Source organism: Strigops habroptila, chromosome 2 (genome assembly GCF_004027225.2).
Source record: "Strigops habroptila isolate Jane chromosome 2, bStrHab1.2.pri, whole genome shotgun sequence".
Classification (NCBI taxonomy): Eukaryota; Metazoa; Chordata; class Aves; order Psittaciformes; family Psittacidae; genus Strigops; species Strigops habroptila.
In genome coordinates, this window is record NC_044278.2 from 121,447,862 (window position 1) to 121,467,737 (window position 19,876).

The 19,876-nt window shown below is 47.1% G+C and overlaps 1 protein-coding gene across 2 annotated transcripts in view; it reads right to left on the reverse strand.

The window, feature by feature from the left end:
- The window catches only part of FAM168A (family with sequence similarity 168 member A), a 180,067-nt gene that overhangs the window by 78,153 nt on the left and 82,038 nt on the right, over positions 1-19,876 (reverse strand). For both annotated transcript variants that reach the window (XM_030475794.1, XM_030475795.1), the window contains exon 3: positions 7,299-7,386. In XM_030475794.1, the coding sequence (XP_030331654.1) occupies positions 7,299-7,368 (70 nt within the window). In that variant the 5' untranslated portion in view covers positions 7,369-7,386. The remainder of the gene's footprint in view (positions 1-7,298; positions 7,387-19,876) is intronic.

Here is a 19,876-nt window from a genome sequence, read left to right on the forward strand (position 1 = left end):
CCAAATACAGCCTAGAGCTATTGCACATACTCATAAATAATCCTAATCTTGAGTGGCCTGGTCTAGTGGAACATGTGCCTGCCCATTGCAGGGGGTTGGAACTAGATGAACTTTCCAACCCAAACCATTCTACTAATGTCACCCAAAGCTCCTCTGCTTCCTTCTTCTGCCCTCCCCCAAACAAGAAACCCCATCCTTCATTTCCTTAGGGGTTTTCTGCTTTTTAGAACTTTAAGAAAGTCCATGAGTTCATTTATTAGGAAGATGGTGAATTATCCATCATTGATTAGCCAACAAGAGCACTGAAACTCAAAGAGCTTCCAACACTGAGGAATTCAGCAAGTTGTTTGGACGTATTCCTGTATGAAAATGATGCATTTAAACACAGAAATAACAAGAGTTTACACAGTCAGAGCTCATTCTTCCCCCAGTCAAGTGGGATCTTCCTGCCTGCTCTATACACGCCGATTAATAAACATGAAGAAATGCCCGAGGAAAAATATTCACTGAAACCACTTCATACATTTTTAAGCAGCCTGAAATCAATTCAACACCCTGAACACAGTTTCAAAGTCCTGTTTTACACAGCTGATAAGCAATGGATCACCTCATTAAATCCACAAATGGCATTTCCCAATCCATGGAAGGAGTAGACATGCATGAAGACCTGACAAGGCAGAAGAAGTGAGGAGGAGAGCACCTCAACCCTGCCTGCTTCCGCATCAAAGGCATAAATGCACTGAGGGTTTCTTGGCCAAAGAACTAATCTGTTATGAAAGGTTCAGCCTTTCCAGAGAATAATAAAGCAAAGTTTTCATTTCAAATTAGTAAGAAAGGCTGAAATGAAGAATTATCTTTGCCCACAAAGAATATGCAAAAGAGGAATAAAAGCCAACTGTAGAAATCCTATTGGAATATCCTTCTGTCTTCTACAAAATGGGAGGGTACCAGCTTTCAACATACCACTAAATTAAATGAAGAGTCAAGTGCAAATCAAGTCAGTTGTGTCTGAGGTTCAACAGTGGATGCAAATGATAGAGATTAGGATAGAAACACATGTGAGGATCCCACATCTCGTGTCCTGCCAAGAAAGCCAATGACCGGAGGGTAGATGATGCCAATTCCCTCTGTTAACCCTTATGTCCAAGCAAATGTTGTGGGTTCACCTTGGGGGGAAGAAAAAATGACAAAACTTTGGAGTTTGCAGCTTGGGAATGCAGGAAACAGCCCTCAGGGACGCATCTGCTCTTCTGGAGCATAGAGGTCCTATGCAGGGAACCTGAATCACAAGTGGGAGAGTTTACTGTGCTGGAGGAAGAACTAGAGCTTTTCATGTCATAGAATCACAGGATGGTTTGGGTGGGAAGGAACCTTAAGATCATCCAGTCCCAACCCCCTGCCACGGGCAGGGACACCTTCCATTAGAGCAGGTTGCTCCAAGCCCCTGTGTCCAACCTGGCCTTGAACACTGCCAGGGATGGAGCATGTCCAAAGAGGATGGAGCAGGGCTCACCCATGTGCAACAGCAGAGGTCTGCAGAGCCTGAGGGGAAACCCATCCTCAGCAAGCAGTGCTGGTCAACCTGGAGCCCAGAGCAATGGCTCTGACATTGACCACATTCCTGTTCTCCACCTTTCTACAAAGATTTAGACAGAATTAGACTCTGATGCCCATACAACTTTTGCTTCCGACTTGCTCAGCCTGTCAGCATGGTTCACAAACATGAAAACATCACCTCATACAAATCCTTAAGCCTTTTGGGATTCCTTCTGAAAGATCTCCAAGATTTCAGGCCCACAAGAAGAATATCAAATGGATGCCTTTCCACAACATAAATCAAGAGTAATTCATACACAGTGAGGCGCCGGCACAGACTTTTCCCAGAGAAGCTGTGGCTGCCCCATCCCTGGCAGTGTTCAAGGCCAGGTTGGACACAGGGGCTTGGAGCAACCTGCTCTAGTGGAAGGTGTCCCTGCCCGGGGCAGGGGTTGGAGCTGGAGGAGCTTTAAGGTCCCTTCAACCCAAACCAGGCTGGGATTCTATGACTCACATATTTCCCTACCAGCCTCACCTATTCTCTATCACAAAATCTTGCAGCTATAACTCCATATGTGCATTATCCCATAAATTAAAATGACATTACTCTCATACATCTTTCTTGATGCTCTCAAAAACCCCACAGAGAGGTTGCCATTGAAGAAGCAGGAAAATCAATTAAATTGGAAAGATAATGAACCCAGACCTTGCAGACAGCATAATAGAGGGTAACAAGTGACTCAGGGAGACACCACACTTTTCTACATTCAAATGATAAAGCTCTTAGCCAGGACTTCCCTTTAAATCATCAGAAATAAGATGATTTTATGCTTTACCATGAAGATGACACATTTATTACTTGAGGAAGAACGTACCGAGTCTTGCAGGAACATCACAGATGAATTGTAAATGCGATTCCCAAGTTTTCCTTGCTTCAGGCTCCTCTGCTTCCCCAGAATACTTTGGTGAATCTTGAGCAGAGTAAAACTTGCCAAGCAGCTCCCCTAGAATAGTTACTTCACATTTATGTGCTGCAGAGGTTCCCTATAAGCACCCCTGGGCAGTCCAGGTTAATCCACTTGGGAATTGCAGCTAAACAGAACCCAGTCACACAAAGCCCTTTTGTTAAAGGGCATCATGTTCCTCCCGGTGAAATGAATCCAGATCTCCTGGATCTGCCAAGTGTTTGCCAGCTGGGTCAGGCTGCAAGAGAGAAGGGGAAAGAGCTGGGATGGAGTGAGAGGCTCCAGGGAATGAGAGATACAAGAAGGAGAAGGACCAGGAGAGCAGCAGAGAGGGTTGCCTGAGAATCCTTCCCAAAATGCCAGAGAAGGGGGTGATGGCGGGTGCTATCTTCCAGCCCTTTCCAAGGCAAAAAACAAGTGGAGAAGCAGCAGAAGATCCACGGCAGAACCCTGAATCCATGACAGATACAAATCATTAGCAAAAGAGAAAGAAGAATTGAATAAAAGAGATAAGATTGATTAACAAAGGAGACAAGGGAATTCCTGCTGCAAAGACAGGGAGAGGCTGGGGGTTCCATCTGACAAACCAGGAAAAGCCCTGGGAGAAGGAATGAGGGCATCCATCACATCCACATAATGCCATTGGGATTCCCAAGCCTTCCATCCTACAGCTTCTCTGGGCACCCTGTGCCAGCGCCTCAGCACCCTCACAGGGAAGAGCTTCTGCCTCAGAGCTCATCTCAATCTCCCCTCTGGCAGGTTAAAGCCATTCCTCCTTCTTGAGCTGGAGAACATCCCTTCTGAGCATAGTAGCTCCTGAGCAGGTTGTTGCTGCTGCAGCAGGACCTGGGAAGTGTCGTGCACTAGAGTGATGTGACACAAACTCCTTGGATTTACTCACCAGCTTCTCATCTTCAGGCTCTTGGATTTTAGTATCATTTATTACTTAGTAATAACTATGACAACTACGGAGTCAGTCTACTGAAGGTTCATCAATCGCAGCATCTCATCTGCATCTTAATCACCTTCTGGTGGCGAAAATTCTACTAGTGTGAGCTGTAACAAACACTTGTATAGTTTCATGCTTGAAGTCAAACAAGCTACAGGACAGACTGATTCTTCATCCCTGATTCCACACCATCAAGCTGATCTGTTTGCTGCAGGACTGATGCCTTAGCAAAGGCCAACACAAGAAATGGGAAGGAGGATGTGGAAAGGAAAAGTAGGAGATTCAGCAGCTCACGTTTGGGGCAGGTAAAGTGAATTCTACCAGTAATGAGAAAGCAAATGAGAGTCCTTAAGCACATTTTAACTCAATTTAAATGACAGTTTATATGAAGATCCAAGTTAATTACAGTCTGGTTTAATCAAATAGTAAAGAACACTCAAACACTCTTTGCTGCTGATGTTCTAAAATAGAGTGAATTAGTGAAGTGGAAGCAGTCACCAGCCAAGGAACCAGGACTTGCTTGTGCTGGGCACATATAGCTCCATCTGCAATGAGAATATTCTCTCCATGTCATAGACTCGCAGACTGGTGTGTTGGAAGAGACCTTAAAGCTCCTCCAGCTCCAACCCCTGCCATGGGCAGGGACACCTTCCACTAGAGCAGGTTGCTCCAAGCCCCTGTGTCCAACCTGGCCTTGAACACTGCCAGGGATGGGGCAGCCACAGCTTCTCTGGGAAAAGTCTGTGCCAGCGCCTCAGCACCCTCACAGGGAAGAGCTTCTGCCTCAGAGCTCATCTCAATCTCCCCTCTGGCAGGTTAAAGCCATTTCCAAAAGTGATTTGAGATGGAAGTGCCTACAAGTCCCCTTATGCTTCTCCTGTGAAAGGTCTATTGTGTTTGGTTCTATGTGTTTAATTATCCTCCAGAATAGCTTGTGGCTACATTAGAAACTGATCCATAGCTAAATGACACAAATTAAACCAATAGAAATGAAGACCAAGCATAGAAAAGAAGAATTAGACAGAGCCTGGCACTTGTCATGCAGGAGACACAGCAACCTTCTTTCATTAACTGCTGAGACCACCCTCAGGAGTTGCCTTTTTTCTCTACAAAGGATAAAACTTCCATTTTCTCCCCTTCTTTTGCAATATAACTTTAGGTCTTTCATTAAATATTCCAACAAAATAATATTTAATAGCTTTTGTCATACTACTTGCCTAGCAAGGAAAATAGCCCTTTACATAAACACTTTTTAACCTCTATTTTGGACTTCACTGTAGCAATTCAGCCCTCTGACTCCTTAACCTGTGCAATGGGAAAAACAAGTATTAACATGATTCAATTCCTGCTTCAATGTCCTATGTTCAAGCAGCTGCTTGAACCTTCCTTCTTTGTTTTCCATTGACATAACTAAGGACCTTGTTATAGTATTTCCACTCTTATCTGCCTCCAGCTTTATTCCACCAAGCTCATCCTGCACATCTGCCCCTGATTCCTCTTCATACACTACAAACACCAGAAGACAAATGCCTGAAGTCCAATGGTTTGGAGTGAAACCAGACCCATGGGGACCACCTCACCATGGTCCTTACCAGAGCTGGCACAAGCTGGCCAAGGTAGACAACAGCCTTATACACTTAAGTGCAGAGTATAATCTTGCTGGTGATTAACCAGCAGGTTATTTTAGAAGATAACATCCTATTAATGTTGCCATTTGACTTATCCATAGAATAGAATCATGGAATCAACCAGGTTGGAAAAGAGCTTTAAGCTCATCCAGTCCAACCGCTCCCCAGCACTGCCAAGGCCACCACTACCCCATGGCACTGAGGCCTCGGCTACACGGGCTGTGAACACTTGCAGGGCCGGTGACCCCAGCCCTGCCCTGGGCAGCCTGTTCCAATGCCTGAGCACCCTCTGGGGAAGGAATTGTTCCTCAGCTCCATCTAAACCTGCCCTGGGGCAGCTTGAGGCCGTTTCCTCTTGTCCCATCCCTTGTTCCTTGGGAGCAGAGACCAGCCCCCTCCTGGCTCCATCCTCCTGTCAGGCAGTTGCAGAGAGCGAGAAGGTCCCCCCTGAGCCTTCTCTTCTCCAGACTAAACCCCCCCAGGTCCCTCAGCCGTTCCTCATCACACTTGTGCTCCAGGCCCTGCACCAGCTCCGGTGCCCTTCTCTGGGCCCGCTCCAGCACCTCAATGTCTCTCTTGCAGTGAGGGGCCCATGACAGAATTCAGTCACGTAGAATTCATTCATCTAAACCTGAAATCACCCTCAGAAATTCTCCTTCCAGAAGGGTCAAGGTACAAACTCCATCCAACCCACATCTCAATGTTTAAATAGAATTGTCTTATCAAGTGCCAGAAAGAAGCTTCTAATACATTCAGCTTTATAGGAAAGAGAAAATGTACTCTGAATGGATGTTAAGGTGTATCTTTGAGCACATACCAAAAGAAAAAGTAAAGTGGGAGAGAAGTACACTCTTCTCCAAACCCTCCTTGTGCTGAAAAGCTCAAAATTGCTTTTATTTCTAGTATAGCAAAATAACTGTGCATTTCTGAGCTCATTCTATCACCCAGCACTGCTGGAGCCTGCAGTCCTCTCACAATAGGGATGGTTTTGAAGAGACTATTATTCACAGAAGCATTTTCTTTCCCAAGCCTCTAGTGTTTTGACTGTGAGACCAAAGGTCCCTCAAGCTACAGTATCTCCAACAAAGCAGCATGCATAAATTTGATGGGGGTAAAAGAAAGGGTGAATAAAACCAGGGCGAAACACCTTTGAGGAACTTTCTGCTCCACAGGGCATCAGATAGGTCTCCTCAGAGCCCTACTGATGTCCCAGCTGAAAGAGCCACCAAAGTCAATGAGAACATACTGTAAATGAAGTAGCTGAGAGTATTTGATGCTCATTTCCCTTTGCTGTTGACCATCCTCCTCCACAAAAGCCCATTCCCAAGCGATTTCACACTTGGTAGAAGCCAACGCGTACAACTGGCAATGCAAAGATAAGTCTTAGCACAACATGACACTTAATAGCTAATTACACTCAACAAAGTGCTGGAAGAAGGAGTCCCCCAAGGCTGCTTTAGTAAGGAGCTTACAAGACAGAGTGAACATAATCCATAGGGAAAACTACGGATACAACTAAGGCGAGGTTTTCTTCTTCCAAAGCACTGTTTCTGTCTGAGCTCAATTCGTTCCATATCAATGCACTTTAGTTCCCCACTAGTAACATACTTATGGTAAACATATTTCAATGCCTTTTTCAAGTACTCAAGATGACATTTTAGACAACTCAGTTCTAAAGATGGACTCGAACCAGAGCTCAGACTTGCTGCTCAACAGAAGATGAGCTCATGCAAAGCATAACTTGGAAACAAAGCAAGATCAGTCAACAATGTCACTTAAATCACCACCTATAGCAATAACTGCGTGTTCTCCAAGTAACAGACTCTTGGAAATGTGGGATCCACGTTTCCACAGCAGGAGGATTCCAGCACGTGCTTCCAAGTCACTCAGCTCAGGTCCATATACAAGACCTCCAGGCTCCCAGCTGACTCCCCCAGTAACTCATTGTGTGTTCTGTTGGTCTAAAGAAACCCCCTTTTGACCCTTTTCTTTAGGATTTCCAGGACATCTTCTCCTTAGGAATTCAGATCCATTTCTCCTCACTAACCTTTCTGCATTGGCTTTGCTGAAGAGCTTTTCCTGCAAGCCACATTCCCATCTGGCTCCCTATGGGAACTCTTTCTCCCTTCATTAAGGGATTATTAACCATTCATTAATGATCACCTGCTCCCACCACTGAATATGGACACTGATGGAAGAGCCAGCGGACACTGGTCCTACCTGTATATGCCATGTTCTTCGGGTTTCCATAGGGAGCCCCAGGTTGGACGGGGCTGTAAACAGGGTTCATGATGGAAGACCGGGAACTCTGAGGACAAAAGAAAAGCAGAGGTGAGACAACTTCCTTACATTAGCTCCAGAGTTATCTTCTGTGCAAAGAGTCTTCTGCTACGTGATAGAATCACTGTGTTATAATTCAAGACACAGAGAGCTGTGAAGGGAAGGATTTACAAGGAGACATTACAACCAGATAGCGTATTTAATAATTCAAGTTATGGATTTCTCAGTTAATTCCCCAAACTTCTTCACTGCTGCATATTCTGCCTACAAATGTACCCAGAGCAGATTAACCTTACACAGCCCTGCCTTCAGGGGGCTCAGGACTCATGACCCCACTTCTGGCTTGCGATGAACAAAGAGAAGAAGCCACAAATTCAGGCAAGGAATTCTCCCCCTTCGAGGGGCTCATCGTTCATGGGTGACAAAAACAACCCCAACGAAGACCTGACCTGTCGGATAAAAGACCTTTTGCTGCTGGTGAGATGGAGAGTGGCAAATATTTGTGAGCTCTCACTGTGAGACGGCTACAGTAGGCTCGAGCCCTGTGCAAGGCTGAGCAGAGGACCCAGTGCCACCCATCACACCCCGCCACTGTCCCAGATGGAGACATATAGTCACAGACTGAAGACAAGCATAGAATCATAGACTCACAGAACGGTTTGGGTGGAAGGGACCTTAAAGCTCATCCAGTTCCAACCCCCTGCCCCGGGCAGGGACACCTTCCACTAGAGCAGGTTGCTCCAAGCCCCTGTGTCCAACCTGGCCTTGAACACTGCCAGGGATGGGGCAGCCACAGCCTGTTCCTGTTCCAGTAAAGAATTTCTTCCTTATATCCAACCTAAATCTCCCCTGTTTCGGTTTAAACCCATTCTCCCTTATCCTATCACCAGAGTTGCTATTGAAAAGTCCCTTTCCAGCATCCCTGTAGCCCCCTTCAGACACTGGAAGCTGCTCTGAGGAGCAATGAGATTTTACCAGCCCTTGTGCTTCTCTCCCCCGTAACGATGATGAAGCAGGGCTGAGTTTGCTCCTTGTGAGTTTTATTTAGAGGAAAGCCAGGAACTTGGGAATTGGTGTCTCCTCTCTGTCAGTGAAGCAACTGGCTCAGTTAATTATCTTAATGAAGCACATTCGCAGTTCTGATGAATGGGAAAATCAGCCATTAAGCTTTATTAGGCTCCACATTTGTCTCCACCGCTATGGAGTGACAATTTCACACAAGAACCTCAACAATCTTGCTGCAAAATGTGAGGGGTTTGTCTTGAAATGTATTATTTTACACTTCATAAATAAAACCATTCTTTCCAAACAAGCCTCTCTCCTGATGGAGGCACAATTTGTTAGTTCATTTACTCCTTCCTCTTTAGCTCAGGATAGGAAACAAGTCAAATGTTAAATGTTGGCACCAAGTGACTCGACAACAATTACTGCTAAATTAATTAGCCATCCCTCCACCCCCAAGTTAGCACAGAAGGAGCAATTCCCAAAGCAAAGGGAATCATGGATATAAAACATGCTGGAAGAGGACATGGATTTACATGAGTAAATCAGTACCGTACAATGGAACTCTTAAGATCCAGAGGAAAATGAACACAAAACTTTACATCCATGAGACATTATGGCTGGGATTTACATTCCAGGATAAGGATTTTATGGCCATTTGGTCCTTGTGTCACCCGGCAGTGCTCTGAGCCAGCCCCTGGCAAATGGATGTTTGCCTTATGTCTTGAGTTCTCCTTTAGAGGAGAAAACCCAATGTCACCTGTCTGTGAGATGGGGAACACCAGCTTCTGGAAGCATCCATCCAAAAGCCTGGCTTTCGAGCTGCCATCAGGATCCCCTTCAGCACAGGAGGCTGTTTCAGTGTAGGATGTGGTGGATACAGGATGCACTCATGCATGTATCTCAAGCTGCACACACAACACATCATGTGTCTGCGTACATGATATGATACCTGTGTACCACTACTTTAAGCACAAATTGCTTCCTCATGGAAACACAGAGTGGTTTGGGTTGAAGGGACCTTAAAGCTCCTCCAGCTCCAACCCCCTGCCCCGGGCAGGGACACCTTCCACTAGAGCAGGTTGCTCCAAGCCCCTGTGTCCAACCTGGCCTTGAACACTGCCAGGGATGGGGCAGCCACAGCTTCTCTGGGAAAAGTCTGTGCCAGCGCCTCAGCACCCTCACAGGGAAGAGCTTCTGCCTCAGAGCTCATCTCAATCTGTGCCTGTAGTTAAAGGGTGGCTACAAAGAAGATGGAGACTCCCTTTGGACAAGGAGTCCCATGGGAAAGCTGAGGGGTGATGGGCACAAGTTCCTCCTGGGGAGATTCCCAATGGACACAAGAGGGAAATTTTACCCACTGAAAATAACCAGCCATTGGAATAATCTCCCCAGGGAAGTGGTGACTCCGCAACATTGGACACTGTTAACACTGGGCTGCACAGGGTGCTGGGCACCTAGTCTAGGTCATGCTGTGCCTGGAAAGGTTGGACCGATGATCCTTGAGGTCCCTTCAACCTGGGATTCAATGATTCACTCAGATATGATCAGGCAATCAAAGCATTTTGTGCTGAGACTCCTTTGGTTACACTCTCTGTGCTTGTAGGGTTTCCCTTGAACTAGATTGTCTGCTTTTTAGTCTGGTCCCCACCTGACACACGGTTTGACTCTGCCTAAAGGACATCACCAGTATGTCCTTTACTGGTACATCCATCACCAGTATGGACTTCTGGGTCCCACGAAAGGTTGGAGAATGTGTGATAGGCAACTGGAGCAAAGCTCTGAAAGAAATCTGGTCCCCACACAACAAAACCACTATGTAGACAGAAACAACATGATCAGTGGGAGTCACCTTCAAAGGGCAGTTCAGTTCTGAACTGAAACGCTGGGAATACACATAGCCCAGGGCTACTACCAGTCATGATGCTTTAAGTAATAGAATCCACAAATAGGACTTGAGAGGAAAAGGTGTTAGAGGGTTGCAGAGATTTCCTGGCTATAATTAACTGCTAAATCACTACTAGGACTCTTCAAGTCCAGACAAGAAATGCCCAGCGGGACAGGGAATGTGACAGACGTCTATAAGAACTAAATCACAAATGACCTGGGGAAGGTGGAGAGGCAGCAATCACACACTTTCTCATAACCCAGGCAAGTAGAGGCATCAGAAGAAATAAGTGTGTTGTGGTTCAAAACAAGCTGGTGGCTTTGCTTGCCTCAGCACATCCCTTGCTGCCAGAGCAGTGGCATTTGGAAAGCCTCCCAAGGGATAGAGCAATTCCTCCTCTTGCCCAGACAACCTTCCAGACAGGCTTTTAGGCAGCCAGGGCCTTTAACCATCCAGCCATCCTTGTCTTCTCAGGAGGAAAATCAATATCCAGGCTTCATTATAGGTGTCTGGCCACGCAACTAACAGCATGATGCCTGACATTGGACTATGCTCCATATGTGCCCATGGTGCTCTTTGCCTAGAGGCACTGGGAGATCCCCACACCAATATTGAATATATCATTAAATCACAGAATCCCAGACTGGTTTGGGTTGGAAGGGACTTTAAAGCTCCTTCAGTCCCAACCCCTGCCACGGGCAGGGACACCTTCCACTAGAGCAGGTTGCTCCAAGCCCCTGTGTCCAACCTGGCCTTGAACACTGCCAGGGATGGGGCAGCCACAGCTTCTCTGGGAAAAGTCTGTGCCAGCGCCTCAGCACCCTCACAGGGAAGAGCTTCTGCCTCAGAGCTCATCTCCATCTCCCCTCTGGCAGGTTAAAGCCATTCCCCTTGGCCTGTCCCTACAGGCCCTTGTCCAAAGCCCCTCTCCAGGTTTCCTGGAGCCCCTTTAGGCACTGGAAGGCTGATGCAGCCCAGATGAAGTGATAACTGCACTGAACAAGGCATTTCAGAAATGAGCTGTGACACCAGCTCAGATCTTTCAGGTCCCTTCCAACCCAAACCATTCTACGATTCTGTGATTTTCTGGGTGTCAAGAGTGCAAATAAATCATAATTTGGAGAGAACTACTGCACACATCTGGTTTGCTTTAGGTGTTGTACCAAATGGTAAAACGATCTTATTGAGAAGGATGAAATAAAATGCTTTCTATCTGGGATAAAAAGATTATAATCATAAGAGGGGTTTGAGTGCACTGTGAGGAAGAGGCTTGTGCTTCCTCCCTGCTTGGTATGCAGGGTGTTATCTCCAGCCAGCACAAAAGAGTCCAGGCAAACAGCATTTCAGATGGATGCTTTTCTTTCTTTCCAGCATCTAGTATTAAAGCACATTCAGATGAGCCTCCAATACATCCTGCAAGACAATATCATCCCAAAATCCATTTTAAATTCATTACAGGCACCACCACATTGTGCCATTTGAAAAGCTACAACGGAATGGGAATAAAACAGGATTAGCAAAATGAAACCTCCTTCACCCCAATAACTTGCAGCACTTGCTTGTGGCCATGAATACACAACAAAAAGACTAACAGGAATTCATTATAAACAGGCAAACACAAGTATTTCTCTATTGCACAGAGCTTCCACTGCATCCTAATCCCCACGACAGTGATGCTCACAAGCTGCTGAGGCTCCAGCAAGGAGCTGAAGGAGTAACTCCAGCAGGAATGCCATGGGAATAAGCTGTTAGCAAACAGTCTCGGGATACTTTCTGGCTGTAACCTGGTTACATTTTCATCTATTTTCTCTTTGCTGTGCAAGTGCATGACATGCTTCCACTGCACTAGGAAATGACTTGAGATGAAGGGTAAACAGGAATACAAGAGAGGTCAGTGGTCGGGTGGCCACCACAGCATCAGCAGGCCAATGTGCCAGCCAAAGCACGTTTGCACAGGGGATTTCCAAGCAGCACGAGGAGGGAAATGAAAATGCTTGTGCTGGGAACGCTGAGCTTGAGCTTGCTGTGCTGTGAGGTGGCTGCAGAGCCTCCCTTGGGTGCTCTCACCTCGCTGGACCTGAGCTGAGCCCCGTGTTCTGCATCGCGCTCTCCTGTGGCTGCCAAGGGAGAGGACTCTGTCCCCCAGCCCTGGTGACACCCTGGGACATCACCTACTGGCACAGGGTGCCCAGAGAAGCCGTGGCTGCCCCATCCCTGGCAGTGTTCAAGGCCAGGTTGGACACAGGGGCTTGGAGCAACCTGCTCTAGTGGAAGGTGTCCCTGCCCGTGGCAGGGGGTTGAACTGGATGATCTTAAGGTCCCTTCCAACCCAAACCATTCCGTGTTTCTCTTCCAACCCAAACCACTCCGTGATTCTATGATACTCTTCCTACAGGAGCACTCAAAGCACTCAATAAGCAGCACAAGTATCCACCACTTTCCATCTACTGCAGACTCAAGTCAAAAAGGAACATCTTACCCTGTTTTTTGTTACTTTACTTTATGCCTTTGAAAACACCGTGACCACCTTTGCTGCTTCTCAAAGACATTCACACTTTCAAAGACTGGTGGATATCAGTGAATTTTAACATATAAACAAGTCTCAACACAAGTATTTCTATGCATACCTTGGTGGATATGGCACCTCACACACCTCTCCCACTCTGATATACAGAAATATAGGTGTTTCCTGCTTCTACCGCGCAGAGGCAGAGAAACATGACATTGAAGACTTAAAAAATCCTAAAAGAATAAAGCTGGCACACAGGATTCAGCAAGTTTATGAGGTTATTATCCTTCTCTTTTCAGACTAAGCAAATAAAATCTTTGTAACAGAGTGTTACTGAGAAATAAACATATTTAACTGGGTTCTTAAAACAGCGACACTGACAGATCATAGAATCACAGAATGGTTTGGCTTGAAGGGACCTTAAGATCATCCAGTTCAACCCCCTGCCACGGGCAGGGACACCTTCCACTAGAGCAGGTTGCTCCAAGCCCCTGTGTCCAACCTGGCCTTGAACACTGCCAGGGATGGGGCAGCCACAGCTTCTCTGGGAAAAGTCTGTGCCAGCGCCTCAGCACCCTCACAGGGAAGAGCTTCTGCCTTAGATCCCACCTAAATCTCCCCTGTTTCAGTTTGAACCCATCACACCTTGTCCTATCACTCCAGTCCCTGATGAAGGTCCCTCTCCAGCATCCTTGGAGCCCCCTTCAGACACTGGAAGCTGCTCTGAGGTCTCCACGCAGCTTCTCTTCTCCAGGCTCAACAGCCCCAATGTTCTCAGCCTGTGTCTTTCAGGTTCTCAAATAATTAAATAGTGAATCTAAACTTCAGTCCAAAGGTAAAGAAAAGAGTAAATAACGCAGACGTGAGCTTTCCTGGATGACAGACACTTGTGTCAGGTCAGTCCTGTGTGAAGATGATTTACCCTTTAACTTCCAATATCACTTAGGTTGTGATTTGCCCTCATCATTTGTGAAACTGGGATGTCAGGGCTGTTGAAAGACTCATTCCTTACACTTTTCTTTGGAAAAAAAGTGGTATTTTCTCCTCTGAGAGAAAATATATGTACCCAAAATCACTTATTTCACACACAGGACAGCACAGAACCAAACATGAAAGAGTGTGAACAGAGAAAAAGGCAAAGCAAAAAGCTATGAACCTTCCTTGATGTGCACATCGCCTCTTGAAATTCATTTTATACAAATCACATGCTAATAGCATTCAGCCAAAGCCTCCTTGAACATGGCCAGACCTCCCGACCTTACACTGCATCCAAATGCCAGTAATTTTCCAACAATTTTTCAGTTAAGTCATTTGAAGCTCGATTCTCACTTGGGATCCACCAAACACTAATTAAATTAAGTTCCAATTCATCTGCTAAAGGTTAATTTTTGCAAGTTACAAGGTTATGTCATAGAACTATAGAATCCCAGACTGGTTTGGGTTGAAGGGACCTTAAAGCTCCTCCAGTCCCAACCCCCTGCCACGGGCAGGGACACCTTCCACTAGAGCAGGTTGCTCCAAGCCCCTGTGTCCAACCTGGCCTTGAACACTGCCAGGGATGGGGCAGCCACAGCTTCTCTGGGAAAAGTCTGTGCCAGCGCCTCAGCACCCTCACAGGGAAGAGCTTCTGCCTCAGAGCTCATCTCAATCTCCCCTCTGGCAGGTTAAAGCCATTCCCCTTGGCCTGTCCCTCCAGGCCCTTGTCCAAAGCCCCTCTCCAGGTTTCCTGGAGCCCCTTTAGGCACTGGAGCTGCTCTAAGGTGTCCCCTTCAGGAGCCTTCTCTTCTCCAGGCTGCCCCAGCCCAGCTCTCTCAGCCTGGCTCCAGAGCAGAGCTGCTCCAGCCCTCGCAGCAGCTCCGGGGCCTCCTCTGGCCTCGCTCCAGCAGCTCCACGTCCCTCTTGTGCTGTTGCCCCAGAGCTGGATCAGGACTGCAGGGGGGGGCTCCCCAGAGCGCAGCAGAGGGGCAGGATCCCCTCCCTGACCTGCTGCTCACGCTCTGGGGGTGCAGCCCAGCACACGGGGGGGTTCTGGGCTCAAGCACACACTGAAGCCGGCTCATGGGGAGCTTCTCCTCACCCAACACCCCAAGTCCTTCTCCTCAGGGCTACTCTGAATCACTTCTCCACCCAACCTGTAGCTGTGGCTGGGATTGCCCTGACCCAGGGGCAGGACCTTGCCCTTGGCCTTGTTGAACTCCATGAGGTTGGCTCTGGCCACCTCTCAAGTGTGTGTCAAGGTCCCTCCGGATTCCTTCCTTTCCCTCCAGCATATCTCCCTTCTTTCACCCCAAAAAAGTATGGATGAGCTTGGAGATCCATAACACAATGTGGTTGTCCAGAATTAACATGTTCTTATTAATTTCCTCCTTTTTTAGCTACACTATATCTAGAAGTCGAGTGAACAAATATCATCTGAAGGAAAACATTTGACCTTTAAAGACCTTACTCAAGAACCAAGTCAAAGTTGACACAATTCTAGTTCAGCTTTTATTAATAAAATAAAACACCCTTTAAAACCAAATCAATTCAAAGACAGAAAGCAGCAAAAAGCCAAACTCCACCAGAAGTCTGAGGTTTCCATTAGCTGTAAATTATTAATGGTACCTTTTGTTTGTCCAATATAATGTTCACTTTTACCTCTTCCACTCTGCTTCAGCTTTACCTTGATGTTTATAGCAATTGATCCCGGGCATCATTCCAGAGCCTGAATATTGCTTTTTTCCTGCAGTTCTCCCAAGTTTTCATTTCAAAGGAAATTTCAGCTCTTTTCCAGCCTTGTTTAACCTAAGTAACTGTAAACTCTGTACCACAAACTTCAGTTCCCCAAAACCTGCAGCACTCCATAAACTCACACAGCCGGAGCAGAAGGGTTATCCTGGTCCTCAAACCATCCTATTGATACCTCTATTGATACTCACATATTGACACCTTCATTTATACAGCCCCCATGCAGTGGTACCTGGAAGCAAAAGCCAGGCAAGAAGAGTTTCTTCTATCCTAAGAAAACATTTGCTATTTCAGAAAGTGTTTCTACACTTGATTTCAGGCTTGTTCTCCTGCTCTCAGTCATGGCCTGGAGCCTTGTTTTGTTTTTCTGGGAGCTTTTCCAGTGGAAATGAAGCTGTGCAGAGAAGCAGCAGTTTGGGAACGCTTTAGCAGTTGAGGTTACTGCACGCAGGCGTGTCTGCACTGATGGGAACCAGATTTGGGATGGCACGTCTGCATCCATCTGTGCCTGCCCCATCCCTGGCAGTGTTCAAGGCCAGGTTGGACACAGGGGCTTGGAGCAACCTGCTCTAGTGGAAGGTGTCCCTGCCCGTGGCAGGGGTTGGGACTGGAGGAGCTTTAAGGTCCCTTCAACCCAAACCAGGCTGGGATTCTATGATTCTAATGCAGCTGGTGATAATCACAACATCATTTGTGTACAGCCTTTCATGAGGCTCTGAATGTGACTGAATTGAATTACTCATTACTTACACTGACGATGTATTATCTTCATGGATAGTCTGTGTCACGCAGCAATGGAAGGCGTTTGCATCTGGCTACTCTGAGGAGTCCCAGGGGTTCAGCAATGAGCTGCTGTCCCCTGCTGTCCCCTGCCCCAGGGATGTCACCAGCGAGGACAACATCAACAGGAGAGAAGAGAGAGGAATGGTAAGATCACAGAATCATGGAATGGTTTGGGTTGGAAAGGACCAAAGCTCATCCAGCTCCAACCCCCTGTCATGGGCAGGGACACCTTCCACTAGAGCAGGTTGCTCCAAGCCCCTGTGTCCAACCTGGCCTTGATGTCCACCATGGACCAGCAGTACAGTCCTCATCAGATGAAACTCAAGCTGTTCAGCTGAAGCTGACCTTGATGGAGGGAAAGAATTAAACCAGCTGGAAATGCCACGGAGAGAGGGATTCCAGTCCAGCGCTTGACCTACCCAATGACAAAGACCAGCAATGGCAAAACAAAAATGAGCTGTAGGATAATTTACCATCCTACAGTGTCTTTCATACAGGTCCACCTCCAAACCCGGGCAGCAGAACCCATCTATTCACCGAGGAGACACAGGAGGGTGGCATGGGCCAACTAGGAGCATCCAGCCAAGCCCATGAGGAGCTACATTCCCATCACCTATTGCCTCCTGTAAGATAAATAACTAAATAACCCCACACACCTTTCGTTGGAGAGAAGTCATCCATCTATGACAGGAACAAGGCCTCGTGTCTTCATTGTATGAAAAATTAAGTGGGTAATTTATAAGCACGAAGCAGCTCTTGACTTTGGAATCTGCTGATCTCAGCCTGCCCAACACTAAATGCTGAGGCAGACAAAATCTTGACCTTTCTTTTGCTGAACCTTATGATTTACTTAAAAACCAGAGGATCCAAAAGGTGATGACTGATTATGCCAGAGAGCATGTTACAAAATAGGGAAGGAAATCCTTGTCCTAGCCTGAGAAAGGGAGAGACAGACAAGGAAGACAGCAGCACTTGGAGCCCGAACATGGCATATATTGACCATATCTATATATTGTATTATTTGAGTTGGGCAGAGCTTATACAAATACCTTTATGGGCCTCAGTAAATGAGAAACCAGTTCAGCAATGAGAAAACCTGATGCCAGCACAGCTGATGTTATATGGGCTTAATTCCAGAGCAGGAAACATCTGTACACAGATGGATCCTGTGCTGGACATTCCTGGCTTTGTAGCTGTAAGACTGATGGGTTTCAGCAGCAGGGAACCAATAAATAGATGTAATTTTTATGTATCTAACAGACCTGTCCCTGTGTGTCCAAACCCATTCTCAGTTCTCAAACGACTTCCTTGAGATATTCCCATTAATTTCTCTAACTTGAGGCCTTGCTGACTTTCCCTTTTGAAATGAACCTGCTGTAGGTGTATGCAGTGCTCTTGTTCTTCTCTCCAACAGAGCACATCCTCCTCCAGTTGATTATCTCAATTCTTTTATCTTCACAATCCCACTTCATTGTATTTTATTGAAAAGACAGGACACAGTTTGAAGACTCTTCTCTCTGCTCCTTTCTTTCCACAAATGATGCTTTGGGAGATTCAGATGGGCCATTAGGAAAAGCCTTTTGAGTAAGTAAGTGGGTGCTGTGCCACTGGGCCAGGCTGACCACAGTTCTGCTGGAGGTTTTCATGGCCAGGTTGGACACAGGGGCTTGGAGCAACCTGCTCTAGTGGAAGGTGTCCCTGCCCATGGCTGGGGGCTGGAACTGGAGGAGCTTCAAGGTCCCTTCAACCCAAACCCTTCTGTGCTCCAGCCCTCGCAGCAGCTCCGGGGCCTCCTCTGGCCTCGCTCCAGCAGCTCCACGTCCCTCTTGTGCTGCTGCCCCAGAGCTGGATCAGGGCTGCAGGGGGGGTCTCCCCAGAGCGCAGCAGAGGGGCAGGATCCCCTCCCTGACCTGCTGCTCACGCTCTGGGGGTGCAGCCCAGCACACGGGGGGGTTCTGGGCTCAAGCACACACTGAAGCCGGGTCATGGGGAGCTTCTCCTCACCCAACACCCCAAGTCCTTCTCCTCAGGCTGCTCCATCCAGTCTCCCCCAGCCTGTGTTCATGCTTGATCCCTGAGTTTCCTTCCATCCTGTATTCTATGACACCATCACAGCAAGCCGAGGATGTGAACAGCGTATCCAAATCACAGCGGCTGCACGAACTCTTGTTTTCATTTCATCTTCTTTTCCACTGGGTCAAACTAAACTGCATTAACCAATTTCTAACAGAAGAAACTTTCAATACCAGAAAAAGCCCCATTACCCTCAAAGACAGGCTTTAATTTATGCTTTGCTCCATAATTTCCAACCGCCACCACTAATGACCCTCCTTCTCTGTTTGCAATTAGTCCCCTCAGTATGGGAGAATCACTTCCCAACCATATCCTGAATATTGGAAACATCACTCCTTCCCACGCACTGCAACAGGAGAAAGAGCTAACTCTGTTTCAGAGTGGGTTACACCATATAAAGTCAACACACCACAAATACAGTATTCCTGGAATTCAAATCAGATGAGGGCAGAGATGTGCTTTTACTAACAGATGGGTCAGAATCCTCTTGGCTCTAGTTGGTCAAACCCACCACGCTGCAGGTTTTGACTGTGATTTATGACTTCCAGCCATGCTTGGTCCTCTGACCATCTCCTCCCAGCTCCTGTACGCTTTCTTCTGTGATCCAGGCTGGAAACCCAGTGCTGGGTTCAGGAGCAGGAGGATGATGGAGCCATCCTCCACCCCAGCCCCATTCTCCCTGCAGGTAGCAGAGCAAATCCCTCCCTGCCATCTCTTTCCCTTTACTCACGTTGATGCACGGACAAAGATGGGATGCAGAAACTGAGGAAAATGAAGACGAACAGTGCAAATGAAAGAGATCAATCCTCTCTAATAGGCCCTTCCTCCTTAAATATTTTGCAATCTTTGTTGTAAAACAAAGCTGCACCAGGGAAGACGAAGGAGAGCGGAGGCTGAAGCTGTGAGCGGAACGGGAGCTTTGGCAAGAGGTCTGTTTATCGTCCTCTTTTTGTAGTTTCATGTTGGCAAGAGGAACTGTTTTAAGAGCCCAGGAGACTGAAAGTCTTTCCTACCCACAGGACAGGCAGATGCTGGCATTTGTTCATCCGTTTGGAAATCAATCTAGGTGGAAGGAGAACAACAGACCCCAGATTTATAGACTCACAGAGTGGTTTGGGTTGGAAGGGACCTTAAAGCTCATCCAGTTCCAACCCCCTGCCACGGGCAGGGACACCTTCCACTAGAGCAGGTTGCTCCAAGCCCCTGTGTCCAACCTGGCCTTGAACACTGCCAGGGATGGGGCAGCCACAGCTTCTCTGGGCACCCTGTGCCAGTGTGAAGGAGCCAACCTTCAGCAACCTCCCTGCCTGTCATGGAGGCACTATCTCTATCCCCATCATCCCTCCTTCTGCACATATGTCCTACTGTTGTAGGCCAGACCCAACTCACGTCATATCTAAACTCTTTACTACTCAATATTTCTTCTATAGACTCTGAGCCTCTAAGGGTGGATGCTGCAAAAACACTTCATAAAACAACTTATAACCAGCAGGAGAGACAGAAAGTTTGGATCAGACGACCATGATCAACCACTTG